The following is a 16108-nucleotide window of genomic DNA, read 5'->3' on the forward strand; positions in this document are numbered from 1 at the left end:
AATAAAATAGTTAACCAGTGGTGTAGTGAGTACAACGTTGACTAGCAATCGGAAGGTTATTGGTTCGATACTTGGCTGCGACTTACTTTTTTTATTTATTTTTTTTTAGTAAATACATAATTTTATTAATAATTCTACTAACAAAACAACTCATTTCCTTCCAAAATGTAAAGGATTACTTTTGGGAAATCGAGAACAAAAATAAGTACTTCTTCCAGGTGAATAATTAGTAGTATAATCTTCAAATTCCCCTATTTTTCAGCTTATTTGTTTATATTTTATTGTAAATATTAATAAGTTAAGTAAACAAAATTGTGTTTCCATTATTTTTACGATAGTTCTAGCTACAAAAGATGAAGATGACGAAGAAAAAATTGCAAATACACTTTATCGATTAAATAAACACAACTTAAATTATTGTCGCTAACATAACGAAAAAAAAAACTGCTTTAAGTAACAACTGACTTCAACCGACAGCGAATGTCGTTAAAAATGTTACTGAATAGCAAATTCGATAAATTTTCGTTATATTTATTTTAACGATGCGATTATCGTTATAAAAGTTAGTGAATCGCACTACTGGTCGACTTATTGACCACTGGGCAAACACTAGCATAAAATTATTATGCTGTGCTCACTCAAGCATGTGAAATGATAGTAAAAAATATTAAAGTTGATAAGGGTTTATTAAATAACATTTGTAGAAAAATTCGGCTTAATAATCCTTTATTAACTATAATAATATTAATTTTGCAATAGGCGATACGCATCTGTTTTTTTTATTATATCTATACTTAACTGACAATATTAAAAATATATTTTACACTTTTATTTTTTTTTATTTAATCTTATGATGTAGATTACAAATAAAAATGCATATTTACAAAACCATAAACAATGGTTATTCTGCTTAAAACGACTGTACAAAATTCTATTCATAATAATCTTAAGTTTAACTATTTATTATATTTCTATACTAAGCAAACGAAGTAGTTGCAACTTTTTTATATATATTTTTCACATATATTTATAATAAAAATACTACTTAGAGGCTCAAAATTAGTAAATTTGTAAAGTAAAATAAACAATACTTTATTACGACTGACTTACTACACATTCTCGGAAATTTTTTATTTTTTGAACAAAATATGATTCCAAAGCTTCAGCACACTTATAAAAAGACGATTCTTTTGGATTATAATAACGGCAGTTGTCGAATATTTTCGTCATATCACCAATGAATTCCGAGAGTTTAGAGTATATATTCTTATTCAAGTTTTCTTCAATTTGTTTTAAATCTAAAATTTAAATAAGAAAAGTAATTTGTATATTATTTATAATAATAAATATATTTAAAATGGATATTAGATAGATATAGATATTATTAAAATGGATAATTCGTTTTGGTACATGAAGTGTAAGTAAGTAAATAAGTAAGTAAGTAAGTAAGTAAGTAAGTAAGTAAGTAAGTAAGTAAGTAAGTAAGTAAGTAAGTAAGTAAGTAAGTAAGTAAGTAAGTAAGTAAGTAAGTAAGTAAGTAAGTAAGTAAGTAAGTAAGTAAGTAAGTAAGTAAGTAAGTAAGTAAGTAAGTAAGTAAGTAAGTAAGTAAGTAAGTAAGTAAGTAAGTAAGTAAGTAAGTAAGTAAGTAAGTAAGTAAGTAAGTAAGTAAGTAAGTAAGTAAGTAAGTAAGTAAGTAAGTAAGTAAGTAAGTAAGTAAGTAAGTAAGTAAGTAAGTAAGTAAGTAAGTAAGTAAGTAAGTAAGTAAGTAAGTAAGTAAGTAAGTAAGTAAGTAAGTAAGTAAGTAAATATGTTTATTGAGTCTTCTTTTTTCCAATTACAATGATTTTTTTTTTTACTAAACGATAGAATAATATTATTCTTAGAACTATTTACATCTTGCTCTAATAAAATATAATAATGAAAAAGCAACTTGCTAGATAGAAAAAGTACAATACTAAAACGTATTTTGATATTTAATAGTAAACAAATGCTTGCTCCCGGCATAACCGCTAACGTAGAGATATATTCTGTATAAAAAACAAAAACATACATATAGTCAACACTTAAAACTAAATAATAAAAAACAGATAAATCACGGTATCTTAATTGAGATCAACATTGAGTAAAACGAACTGTCCAATTAAAGAATGAACAAATATAAATAAAATCACAAGGTAAGTCGATAGACCTAATACTGAATGAAAAATCATAATCATAAATTCAAATTGCATGGAAGACACAGTCTCCATTATATACTAGAAACAAAATTACATCAATCTAGGATAAATTAAAAAAATTATGTCCTAAAGACAACTAAAATATCAACATTAACTTATCACAAAGATGGGTTAATGCAACCCATTTCCCTAGCCCCTATGTGACCCTTGGGAAGCCTTCGCGTAGAATTCAGGGATGATATATGGATCCAAACCATCCGTATTCAGAGCACTTATAATACCAATAGGGGATAGGTATGAAACACCAGACCAATCCACGTTCTGTTCCAACTCGAAAATTTCATTCATTAGAATGTTGTCATGTGCGGCCAGATTATCCACAAATCTCCTCTGGAGAGACATTGCATAATTACAAAAAGGCACAGCATCTGATTTCCCATAGATATATGAGTTGGAGTAACGCTTCGTACGATTTGCATAATTCTTGTTTATACATTTTCTCAGGATCCTTCTTTCGAATACTTCCAATTCCCTTGCCACTATTGGTGAAATAGTAAACCAGATTGGAAAAGCATATACCAAGGAGGACCTGATTGCAACTTTATATAGTAATAACTTTGTATTACTGGGAAGATATTTACTGTTGAACAGACTGGAGAACATACAAGCAATTCGTTTGGTTTTCGTAAGAATAGTTCTGGCGTGATTGTTAAATTTGTGTAGTTTATCAAAACTAACACCCAGGTATTTTATAGATGATTTAAATTGAATTTCAATGTCATCCATATAAAGATATAAAAATTTCACAACATGGTGTATTTTTTCACGTGAACAAAGTTAATGAACGAAAATGGGAAATGTGAAATATTGATTCGCGATAGGGGTGAATAAAATTATTTGTATATTTTGTAAAGTTTAAATTATTCTTAGGCTATATAGCTTCGCTTCAGTCATACATCTATGTCCATGTTACAAATTTTTTTTAACATAAACTTTTATAAAATTCAGAATGCATTACATAAAACATTTATTACACCCTTCACCTTGTCCGTCCGTCTGTAGAAATCAACTTTAACCAAATCGATAAATAAGCGATAAAGTATGTGCTGACTAGTGCATCAGACTTCATCGGGCTTAACAATATGATATACAGTTTGTCAACTAATTGTTTTCAAAAATAAAAATATTCACCCTTATCGTGGTTGGAGTAAACGTCTTACGCCTACGACAGTTTCGTACTAGATTAAAGAACATGTTTGCATTTTATCTTTAATCTAGTACGAAACTGTCGTAGGCGTATAACGTTTACGCCAACCACGATAAGAGTGATTGTAAAGCATTTAATTTCAATGAAGACAAACACTAACAAATATTATTTTTTTTTATTTATCTTAGTACGATTGTTAATTTATTTATCTTAAGCATAAATATGCGAAAAAATATTTTATTATCGAAACAAAGCTGTAAGAAAATGATAAAAATCTTAATTATATACATAGTGTCAAATAATTATTTTCAAATTTTTACACAATTTTAATTCAATTTATTTTTGTTATTTGGACAATACCGATGAAGCCAATTGACATACTTACATTAACTTTGGACTACAGCAATTAAAATAAGTTTTGTAAGAAAAAAATAACATATAAAGATGCCAGGAAAGCGAACCGATTTGAAAACTATTGAATTGTTTATTATCAATATTATAAGGGAAAATCTCTTAAAGAACTTTAGAAAATGTTTTATTTGCAACGAAGAACTGTGTATATTATTATAAACCGTGCTGGGAAGAAGAAAGAATAATTGGAATTAAATAAGTCAACTTGTAGAAAAAAGGCTTTTACACGAGCTGAAAAAAAAAATAATAATAACTTTTTAAGAAAATCCACAAACAGGCATGCAGAGGATCTTAAAAATTAATGTGGACTATCAGTTTCGAATGAGACAGTAAAAATAAATTTTCATCGCGAGTAACTATAAAGAAGCAGTTACTTTTGGCGCAAAATGTACATAAAAAATCACCCCTATCATGAAAAACATGTGAAATTTATGTTCCCATGAAATATCCATTTCCTTCGAAGGGAAAATTGCTATCGTGATATTCCTCTAAACCAGAGGTGCCCACAAGTTCCAATACATTTAAAGAAAAGCTACTTTTTATTCAATATTTGTTGTTGCTAAAACCAATTCATACAAAGAAAAAAAAACTCACTTTCAACACACACATTTTTAAAATATCATACGATAAACAAAAACAAAATCTACATGGATGATCGCAGTCGTCAATGTTTACCATCAAAGCATACGCAATTGTTGTTGCTTTCAACATGCGTGTATTCAGTGAAGAACGACAAAAAAAAAATAATAAGACAAAGTTGTTTGTGTATTTTGTATTGCTAGTGCTGAGTGCTCTAGTGAGTATACAAAACACACAGCCTATAGCTAAGAGCAATTACAAAAACAAAAGAGTACCAAGAGTATAGGGCTTGGGCATGACTGCTCTAAACTTTTAATTCACAATAGTTGATTTTGTTCGCAACAGCTGTTTATTGTTTACAAAATTCCATCTAAAAATTTCACAACATGAGGAATATTTTCACGTGAACAAAATTTATGAACGAAAAATGGGAAAAGGGAACATATTTCATATGAAATATTGATTCGCGATAGGGGTGAATACTTTGATATTGATCAAATTTTTCTGTCAATAGAGTGTTAGGATTACGTTATTTATTGTGGTGAAACAAAAATAATGCTCTACAGCCACGGATGACCAAACATGTTTTGGAGGAAACCACTGACTGCAATTGAAAACAAAATTTGGAAAATTGTCTGTAATGGTGTGGTGTTATATTTCAAGTAAAAAATGGGATAAATTAGAATTTTAGAAAACGTAATGATCGTTAAAACGTTTACTGACTATTAGTGCTTAAAAATTCGTTTTTTCAAATACAAACTATACCAAGACAACGATCCAAAACATAAATCATCTTTATAACTGAATGTGATTGATACACATCCACCAAGTCCAGATTTGTAATTTTCTGAAGAAAATGATGACAAAAAAGTCCATGGAATAAAAATGAGTTAATTAGATTTATTAATGAGGAATGGTTAAAAATTTCCCTCGAATACGATATTCTAAAACTGATGCCGAGCAGATTGGCAGCTGCAATTGATGCTAAAGGTGTACGCACAAATATTAGAAGATTAATTTACCAAATCGCTAAAAATATATGTATTATTCCATAGTACTTTAATTTGAAAACAATTGTTTGACACTTTTGAATACTGTCTTATTTTCTTTTTTCCTACATAATTCCTAAATATAATTATAATTTTAGGTTTCCTTTGTCTTACTACTTTAAATTAAATAATGAAAATAAATTGTAAGAAAAAAAATCTACAAAAAATAAAAAAATATTCTTTTTATTTATTAATTAAATTAAATATGTATGTTGAATATTTTCAGTTTTGAAACCAATTTATTGACAAAATGTATGTTTAATTTGATGAAGAAGAGAATCTTACATCTTTACTCATTATGAAAACTCAATATAAGTTTCATCATTTTGTTTGACCGCAATTTCATTTTAAATATTTATGCAGAATTGCGTCGGGCAAAGATATTATTACTCTTGAAAAAGAAGCTTTTATTGGTTCGGCTTCTTGACATCCGTGACTTTTCTGTTTTTGAATTTCTTGAAGGCTATATAACACAAAAATTGTATATCTTGAGTTACAAAACATTTATTTTGCTATATATCCCACTCGCATCCCACTAAGCGACCAAATAGATCTTAAAGGACTAGACCCAAGCTTTCTTTTGAGCAAAAAAAATGTTAAAACAAGTAAGAGAGCTTATGACAAAAAAAATTTTTTGATGAAAAAAAATTCGGGTTAAAAAATATTTTCCCGATTTTGACCCATTGTAGGTCCAACTTACTATAGCCTAATCTACATCGTTGCAATGGACTTTGAAATATCTATCATTAGTTATCCATATATAGATAGATATAGATCAAAAATAGGTCAAAAATCGAGGTTGTCCCGGTTTTTTGCTCATATCTCCGTTATTTATGGACCGATTTTGCTGATTTTAAATAGCAAACTTCTCGAAAGCATGTCTGACAGAATTATTGAAGATTTGGATCCCGAAGATATCTGGGGTCTTCAGAATATTGATTTCAACAGACAGACGGACATGGCTTAATCGACTCCGCTATCTATACGGATCCAGAATATATATACATTATAGGGTCGGAAATGAAAAATGTAGAAATTACAAACGGAATGACAAACTTATATATATCCTTCTCACAAAGGTGAAGGGTATAAAAAGGGCCCATTTTGGAAAAAAAGTTCGATTTTGAAAAAAAAAAGTGAAAAATTGCATGTTTTGAGTTACAAAACATTTATTTTGAAAGATATCCCACTCGCATCCCACTAAGCCACCAAATAGGTCTGAAAGGAAAATATCAAAGCTTTATTATGAGCAAAAAAATAAAAAATTAAAAAAGGGTCCATTTTGAAAAAAAAAAGTCAACAAAGTTTTTGATTTTGCAAAAAATAAAGTCAAAAATTGCATGTTTTGAGTTACAAAAGTTAAAAAAGTTTTTGATTTCGGAAAAAAAAATATTAAAAATTTTTTATTTTGGAAAAAAAATATTAAAATTTTTAAATTTTTTTTTTTCGAAAGATTGAAGAAATAGCTATCTAAACTATTTGGAACACATTTTTGCTAAGAACAATAGGTAATAAGTTACATGGATGAGAAAAATCACATGTTTGGCCAAAATGTCAAATTTTGACCCCTCTAACTCAGAGAGTTCTGGACCGATCTTGTTGCAAAATTGTGTCTGAATTACTATCCAATAGGTCTAACCTTGGTGTAAATTTCATCCCGATTTTAAAAGTTGGTTCACTTGACGTGAAATCCCCAATTTGAACTTAAGCCTAATTAAAAATTTACTTTCAAATTATAAAAACAAATTTCTTTAATTTAAATTGTTTTATCACAGTCTTGCACTATCAACTGATGTGTAAAGTCATATTATTCTTGTTACTTTTGATCTACAGACAAAAGTGTACGGTATTTTTTTTTCTACACCCCCGTGTTTTGTTTATCACTTCAAATAAATAAAAAATAAAAACAAAATTAAGCGCAGAAACGTTGAAGATGTTATTGTTGCCTCACATGGGCACAGCATGAGTAAGAGACAAGCAACTGTAAGTAGCTCTCAGAGAACTACAAACCATAATTTTTATACACCACTACAAACTCTCGATGATGACGATAATGACGAAGTTGTTATCGAACCAGCTGTTAAGGTGACCATACCATCTATAACAATTTTAAAATGTCAAATGGAGCAAGTACATGAAATATGTAGAATATTAAATGTAAAAGACTACTCTATACGTAAAATTTCAATTGGTTTGAAATTATTTTGCACCAATATAGAAGAGTATGATAAAGTATGTGATGCTCTTACTAAAAAATTTGATTTGGCCGTCCTTTTGGGACTGGATAAAACTGACCCATCTGTTGTGAAGACTCGATTGCTACAATTGGGTCTTAAATGTACTAATGTCAAAATTGTTACTAAGTCTATGGACAATAGCAGAGAACATATTATTTTCATAGTATATTTTGAAAGAAAATCAATCACTCTAAAGGAACTGAGGCAAAAATATTCCGTAATTAATTATATAAAGGTGAGGTGGGAATATCAAAAACCAAACAAATCAAAACTGACGCAATGTTAAAACTGCCAAATGTATGGACATGGTTCCAGTAGGTGCAAGGTGAAACCGTTTTGTGCAAATTGTGCTGGAAATCATAAAACGGAAGAATGTTCTACAACGGTCATTAAATGTGCCAATTGTAAAGGTCCCCATAAGGCTATGTCTCCTGATTGTCCCAGTAGGGAAGTGTACAAACAAATCAGACAACGCGCTCAACCAAAGAGCAATAGACAAACCAATCAAGGCTATAATAGCAGGTCTAATTATAATAATTTCCCAAACTCTCTAAATCAGAGCGGAAGTCTTCCAAATTCGCCACCAATGAGTCATCCATTCACTCAATCTAGCAATGCTGCTAATAATAATGCTAACAGCAACAACAATCTGTTCTCATTTGAAGAACTAAAAAATCTTACTTTTGAATTAATAGCTAATCATAAAAGTTGCAAATCTCGAGAAGAGCAATTTCAGGTTGTTATCAACCTAGCATATAAATTTTTGTGTCAATGAACAACAATATTAAGCTGTCATCATGGAACGCACGTAGTATTCGTACGAAAAAAGAAGAACTATTTAATTTCTTGGATAAATATAATGTTGATATATGCCTAATTTGTGAAACCTGGTTGAATATCAAATTATCAATTAGACATAATAGTTACTACTGTTATAGATATGATCGACAAACTGGTACTAGAGGAGGTGTAGCTGTTTTAATAAAAAAAACATTCAACATCAATTGTTACCACCAAAAACAACTGAAATTTTAGAAAATATCGGAGTTAGAGTTAATTGTGGGATCGAATTTATAGACATTTATTCGTGTTATTTTCCAGGAGGCACAGTTGGATCTGACATTTCCAAGAAACTCAAATTTAAATCTGACCTTCGTAAATTAACAGATACGAATAATAAATACATTTTAGGTGGAGATCTAAACTGCAGACACAACTATTGGGGGTGTTTAAGAAATAACACATGGGGTAACATTCTATATGAAAACATACAACTAAACAAATTCCAAATTGCCTTTCCCCATGAAAATACATATATTCCAGCAGATCCAAACAAACAACCATCTACATTAGATCTCATTTTAACCAATATGTTAACAAACATGTCAGCAGTTAAAGTAATTAACGACCTAAGTTCGGACCATTTACCTATTATGTGTAATATAAATTTAATCTACAAGTCGACAGACAATTTAGTCTATGCGTTCAATAAGGCTAATTGGCCACGTTTTTCCAAATTCATAAGTAGAAATCTCCCTACGGTAGAAGATCACAGAACAGTAACCGATACCAATGAAATTGACATTATGATTAATGTTTTAAGCAATGCACTATAGGAAATTTTCCCCATTTTTTGGCCATAATTAATTACAGCCAAACGGCTGCACCGATTTAAATAATTTTTTTGGATTCGAATTTTTGAAGACTCTTAAAAGGGGAAAAAAAATTTCAAAGATAAAAATAAAATTAACTAAAAATTTCTTCCAAACTGTGTTTACCGGGTGTATGTTCCTGGATCCAGTCCATACCTGTAACTCTTAGGTATTTGCCTAAACTCTTTTCGTCTATTTTGTTTTTTGAGTGTAAACTAACTTTTGATAATAAAATAAACTTAGTTATGTTTAAAATTTTAATTTATTCATCAATTTGATTTTCTAATTCTAAATTATCAACCATATTTAAAAAACATGGGTTCAGAAGACCGCTCGATTCAATTTCTTCATCTTCACTTTCCGATTGCTCTTCATCTGTTTGGTAATTTTCTAAAGACATATGATAAGATTTCAGCATATTGACAAAATGTTAATTGCGGTCGACTAGGCTTCAATTTATTGGGGCAGGGTGTACTTTATCCATTTTTATTGAGGTATTACCTTTAAGCCAAACAACATGTTGTTTATTAAAATTATTTACACTCCTATAACTTTTACTCCATTTGGTTTTTATATTTGCACAAAAAATTTGTGACTGCTCCTCTAAACATTAATTTAGATTTTCTAAACAATCATTTTCATCAATATGTGACAAGAAATATACATATATAGCGGCTCTTTTTTCATTTTCACCATATTTCTCATGCCATACATTAAATAATTCTGATTTTTTCACACTGTATTTACCTGAAAAAATGCGTTTTTTGAAAAAGTATGCAAATATATGCAGCTGAAATATGAAAAATTCTGTAGGTTATTGACTGTCCTAAAGAACTGTTATGATGTTATAACTAACATCTGCTAACATTTTTTTGAAAGTCCAAATAAAATTCAGTTTCATAATTTTATTATTTCATCGTAAGGTCACTTTAATTTTTCAAATTTAATCGGTCTAATAGCCGAGTTCACCAAGATTTCTCTATAGATTAATAAAGTACTCACTTGCAACATTATTTTCCATTTTTTAATTTTTAAAAATTCTATATATTTATTATGAAAACTTTTATTAGAAATTGTATAAAAATTTGCTGCACTCAATCGTTATATGAAAACTTATTTAGAAATCGAACATAAAACAACTGATAAAGTGACAAATAATCAACTTTTTTGCAAAATTTAAAAATATATGTTTACTTTGTTATATTTTTATTTATACTAAAGCATAAAAAATGTATTTTTCAAAAATTAAAATTTTTCATTTTGGCCAAGAAATGGGGAAAATTTCCTATAGTGCAATGTTGTAAAAACTGCAATAGATAAATCGGTTCCAAAACAACATATATCACCAACGACTAGACCATTACCTAAAAGCATTATAATAATGATGCAAATGAGGAATATTTTCAGAAGAAACTGGAAAAGGTTTAGAGACAGAAGTGACCACGAAGCAATGTCACGTTTAAACAAAAATATTAAAGATGAAATAACAAAATTCAGAAACCATTCTTGGAATTCCACCTTGTCAAAACTGGATAAGGCCTCTCCCCCTTTTTGGAAAGTATCTAAACATTTAAGGAAGAAATCTACTAACATACCAATTTTAAAATTTAACAACAATGTATATTACACCCAGTTAGAAAAAGCTGAAATTTTGGCTGAAACTTTTAATTTGAATCATTGCTCTTCAGCACATCTAAGCGACAACACAACTGCTTCTGAGGTTAATGATGCCGCAAACCAAGTCAGAAATACAGATGTTACTCCACCTAATTCACACTTCACTTCTCGCGAAAAAGTGGCTGCCATTATAAAAAAATTAAAAAACAATAAATCACCTGGTGCAGATGGGATAAATAACAAATGTTTAAAAAAATTACCAAATAAAGGTCTAAATTATCTTACAACAATATTAAATGCTTGCCTTAATTTATGTTATTTTCCTTCTGATTGGAAAATCTTTAAAACTATTCCAATTCTTAAACCAAACAAGTCTCCTGACTCTCCTCTTTCATATAGACCTATAAGCTTACTCTCATCATTAAGTAAAATTTTGGAAAGAATTTTAAAGGAAAAGATTATTGTATATATCGATGAAAATAATATTCTACCCCCTCAACAATTTGGATTCAGAAGTGAACATAATACTTCACAACCATTACTAAAAATCAGGAAAATGGTCAAAAGTAATTTCAATATTGGTAAATCAACTGGTATGGTTCTACTAGATATAAAAGCTGCTTTTGATTCAGTCTGGCACAATGGCTTAATCTTCAAATTGAAAAAATTTAATTTTCCTATCGAAATTATTAAAATTTTACAAAATTTCCTTGAAAACAGATTCTTCAATGTTTTCTTGGGGAATACTTCGTCACATAGGATCAATATTAACGCTGGCTGTCCCCAAGGGTCATGTCTGTCACCAATCCTTTACAACATTTTTACAGCTGATGTTCCTGAACTTTCAAATTGCACAATGTCAATATTTGCTGACGATACATCAATTCTCTGCTCCGACATTCATTCAGTGGATATAATTCATAATTTGCAGTTTGCTCTAAATAGCTTGAATAATTATTTCAAAAAATGGAAAATTATGATAAATCCCGAAAAAACAAAAGCTATTTATTTTACGAGAAAGCGGAAAGCATGTTTTATTCCCCAAAGTTCGTTGCGATTTTTAAACTTCGACATACCTTGGGACAACGATGTCAAATATTTGGGTGTTATACTTGATACCAAAGTTAACTTCAATAACCATATACCATATATAGTTAATAAAATCAACAAATTAATAAGAGTATTGTACCCTCTAATAAATAGAAAATCTCAACTAAATATTGACAACAAGAAACTAATTATTAAATCCATATTTCATCCCGTTATGTTCTACTGTGCACCAGTATGGTTCTCGTCCGCTAAATGTCATATAAAGAAGCTTCAAGTAGCAACAAATAAACTACTCAAGATGGTATTCAATCTACCATGGCATTATTCCACTCGTCGTCTACATGATCTTGCTGGCTTCGAACTTGTCCAAGATAGACTAGTCAGATTGACCACAAACTTCAACAGCAGATGTTCAACTTCTCAGTACCCACATATTAATGAACTTTATTCAACGTAATTTTACCAGTAGTATAGTTTTTTTTTTATCTTAATTTGTTTCAAATAGGTTTTTGAAAATTTTTTTCCTTCAATTCAAATAATAAATCATCTGTATATATGTATATATTATAATTCACAGCTTATTATTAAGTAGAAAAGGAGCATAAGCCCTAAACTCTTTACCTTCTAAGACAAATGTATATAAATTTAATATTATCGAAATAAATAAAAAAAAAATTGTTTTATTCATGACACAACAATTATACAATTCTTGTAACGTCCAACAAAAGAAAATATAAAAAAATATGAAAAAAATCAAAATCAAAGTTTGACGTTATAGGGCTATTGATTCCTAGTGATTCTACCTTCTACAATTATTGTATCATGGTTTTATTTATGTAATTTTATGTTTGCATTTTTTTCCATTGATATTTCTCTCTCCTTCCGCTCTATGTATATTTCTTTATGATGAATACTGTAGCACGATTTTTCATAATTCCAGTAAACGTCAGAACGTTTATATGTCGACAAAAAGAGAAAGTGAGACTACCTTATATTGTGTCATGTATAAAACCATGGATAACAGCTAGATAGGCAACTGAGAGCAAAAGCCAAAGTCTGTTGTCAAAAACCTAATGCATGATAATGTATTGACATGTATTTTGTTATTGTATAACCCATATGTGTGAAAAGTTAGTAATTTTGTTTAATATTTTTCATTGACATTTCATTAATTGAGAGTAATGAGAAAATTCTAAATGATTATGTCTCGAAAATTTAATATTTAGGAAATTGTAAATAGCATGTACTTACCCATTGGTTCTTTTATAACTTTATAATAGTCTGGAGCTTCTTTTGGGTCTACAGGTTCCATAAATGGCCATGCACTCTTGTGTGACTATAAAAATGAAATTGTCAAATATATTATTATGATAGTAGAACTTTAGACAACTTTAGTAATTATATAGATTAGAATTAAATAAATTTTTTTTTACTTTTCATTTAAGCAAAGTTTGTGTGGCTGGGGAGCCATTTGTACACTATTATATTTAGTTTTTTATATTAGAATTAATGATATTATTGTAAAACATGGTTATTAATCTAACAATACATGTATAATTGGCCACGAAGGCCAATTTTATTGAAATCAATAAAATAAAATTAAATTTAATCTGGTTTGAGTTAAATTTTTTATAGTAATAATTCAAAGAATACGTTGAAAATGTAATTTTAGACAATTGGCAAATTGGAATGCATTTTCTCCCCTGCCAAGGGTGTCATCAACAATCATCATGGTCCAAGATCTATTGTAAATAGAATATGGGAAACCAATTCATATTTCTTTACAACTTATGAGTGAGACAAAATTTCGCAATGTTTGTGTATTCTTTTTTCTTATTATTACAAATTTGTTATTGGAGCTATGCATGTAAGTTTTTTGTTGTATTTTTCCTCCCTATGTTGATTCTGTTTTTTGCAAATTTGAAACAACCTGAGAAGGTTAACTAATTTATGTTACACCGTGTTTATTATTGTTATTATTAATTTAACAAATTTTAGTAATTATATCGAAATTTTAATTTGTTAATTAGAATTCAATTTTAGAACGTCAAATATTTGTGTATGTGAGTTTTACTTACCCTTATTTGCTTAATGAGTTTTCGCAATTCAACGGTTTCATGTTCGCTCAAGTTTTTCATATTAGCCATATTAACGGAATTATTTTTTTGGCAAGCTGGGCACACATATTCATCAATGAATTCTGCCTCACTTTGGACAATACCAACACAACGACCATGGAACCAGTCCTGGCATTTATCACAACAAATATAAAATTGTGATTCATCATATGGCTGCTTGCACAAACAATACAATTCTTGTGTATCTCTTGCTTTTTTGCAATCAGCACAAATAAATTCCGATAATTTTTTGGAGTCTTCTTCAGTAATATTTACACAATCCCCATGAAACCAGTTACTACAAATATCGCAACCAACGTAGAACCTAAAAAAAATATTTATGTTTAGATGCGAAAGAACATTTATTATTAGTTTTATTACTTGGTATCATCATATGGAGTTCGGCAAATACAATAGAGCTTTTCTTTCTTTTTATTTAACTTTTTAGGCTTGTTGTATTGATTCCTTGGCAAAGAGTTAATATTTGTAACAGTTCCAATCGATTTTGTATGCGTTTGTTTAGTTTGTCTGAAAGTAAAAGTTCTTATATTATAATTTTTTGGTTTTGTTTTCAAAACATACTTCCTTGTTTCGACGTTTGCGGAGTTTTGTGAGAAAGCATTATCGTCATCTTCTAATTTTGTCGTCCATATCTTTTTAGACATCTCAACTTTTATTTCACTTTGTATGTTCCTTTCAAGGGTGGATCGCTTTTTTAATATGTTGCTTTTTAGAATAATCTTATGGCGTTCTAGTGTTTGCTAAAATAGATTTAAAAATTATAAAATGTTGAATTATTAATATGTTCTAAGTTATAATTTCGTATTACGTTTTTTTATATTAATTATTCAGTTATATAACCTAGCCTTTAGGGTCTTATATGTTTAATAAAAGCTTCTAACAATATAACAAACTATAAAGAAACAAATACAGTGGTGGCCACCAATTTAACCCATTCCCAGGCATTGTACCTGCTTGAGTACAGAAAAAGGCAATATTCAAATACGCATAAATTGTTTAACAAGACAAATTTGACAACGTTTATTGTGCTTTTGCATTCAACACACTGTGTTTTTAAACAACACACATACAAATTAAAAAAAAAAATAATACCGTTAAGGTATATTTTGTCCTGTTTTTATAATGCTTTATCATATTTTTGAATATTAGCAAGGTTAGTAACAATTGAGCTGCGTAGAGCAAACCCAGTTTTATGAAAGCAAGAGTTTTTTATAATTTTGTGTAGTAGAGTGATTGTGTGTACATTTTATAAAAATGTATTAGAAAAATATTTTTTTTGGACAAAGTTATGTGGCTTGATATGTATTATTTTTTTTAAAGATTTTTCTTATGCTAAAATAGAATTTCAGACTATCAAAACTTGAAGTTTTTAAAGCAAATGTTTTAAAAACTTGATTTTTTGGAAAAATATGAGCACCACAATTTTGATAGCTATTATTTTATCAGATCCGGATTGTAATATGGATGAAGATAAAGGTGTTATAGAGGATATTGTTAGACTACTATTTGTACTATACAACACTATTTGTGTTGGACAATGAGCTCAATATTATTTCAGACTTAAATGGGAAGAGGTTGTTAGTTTAACCATTTAGCAGACTTGCATTTATTCATCGCAAGCTAATAAGCAAAATTTATCCTTCAACGCAGAAGATTTTAAAATATTTTTGAGTATTTTGCTTTACAGTGGATATCGCTCTAGGCCAAAAGAGGATATGTATTGGCAGCTCTGAGAGGACACTCACAATCCAATTGTTTCCGAAATTATGCCACGGAACAGATTCAAAGAAATAAAACGTTTTATTAATTTGGTTAATAATACTAATTTAGATGCTACTGACAAAATGGCAAAACTACACTGGCTTCTGGTGTCGCAACTACTCCTGGAAACCAATATCCTAAAAGGATAAAAAATCCCCTACGATGCAGTGAATGTCATAACAGAATAATATGGTTGTCTGAATAATGCGATATTGCGTTATGTGTTGAAA

The 16108-nt window shown here is 29.1% G+C and overlaps 1 protein-coding gene across 1 annotated transcript in view; it reads right to left on the minus strand.

Moving 5' to 3' along the window:
- Positions 1 to 709: 709 nt before the first annotated feature.
- E(bx) (nucleosome-remodeling factor subunit NURF301 E(bx)) overlaps positions 710 to 16108 on the minus strand; it is an 84543-nt gene continuing 69144 nt past the window's right edge. Inside the window, exons 12-16 of the mRNA XM_065504497.1 lie at positions 14679 to 14857; positions 14478 to 14624; positions 14058 to 14421; positions 13231 to 13315; positions 710 to 1298 (exon numbers count right to left, since the gene is read on the minus strand). Coding sequence (XP_065360569.1) covers positions 1096 to 1298; positions 13231 to 13315; positions 14058 to 14421; positions 14478 to 14624; positions 14679 to 14857 — 978 coding nt within the window. The 3' untranslated portion in view covers positions 710 to 1095. The remainder of the gene's footprint in view (positions 1299 to 13230; positions 13316 to 14057; positions 14422 to 14477; positions 14625 to 14678; positions 14858 to 16108) is intronic.

This window comes from Calliphora vicina, chromosome 3 (genome assembly GCF_958450345.1).
Source record: "Calliphora vicina chromosome 3, idCalVici1.1, whole genome shotgun sequence".
NCBI classification, from domain to species: Eukaryota; Metazoa; Arthropoda; class Insecta; order Diptera; family Calliphoridae; genus Calliphora; species Calliphora vicina.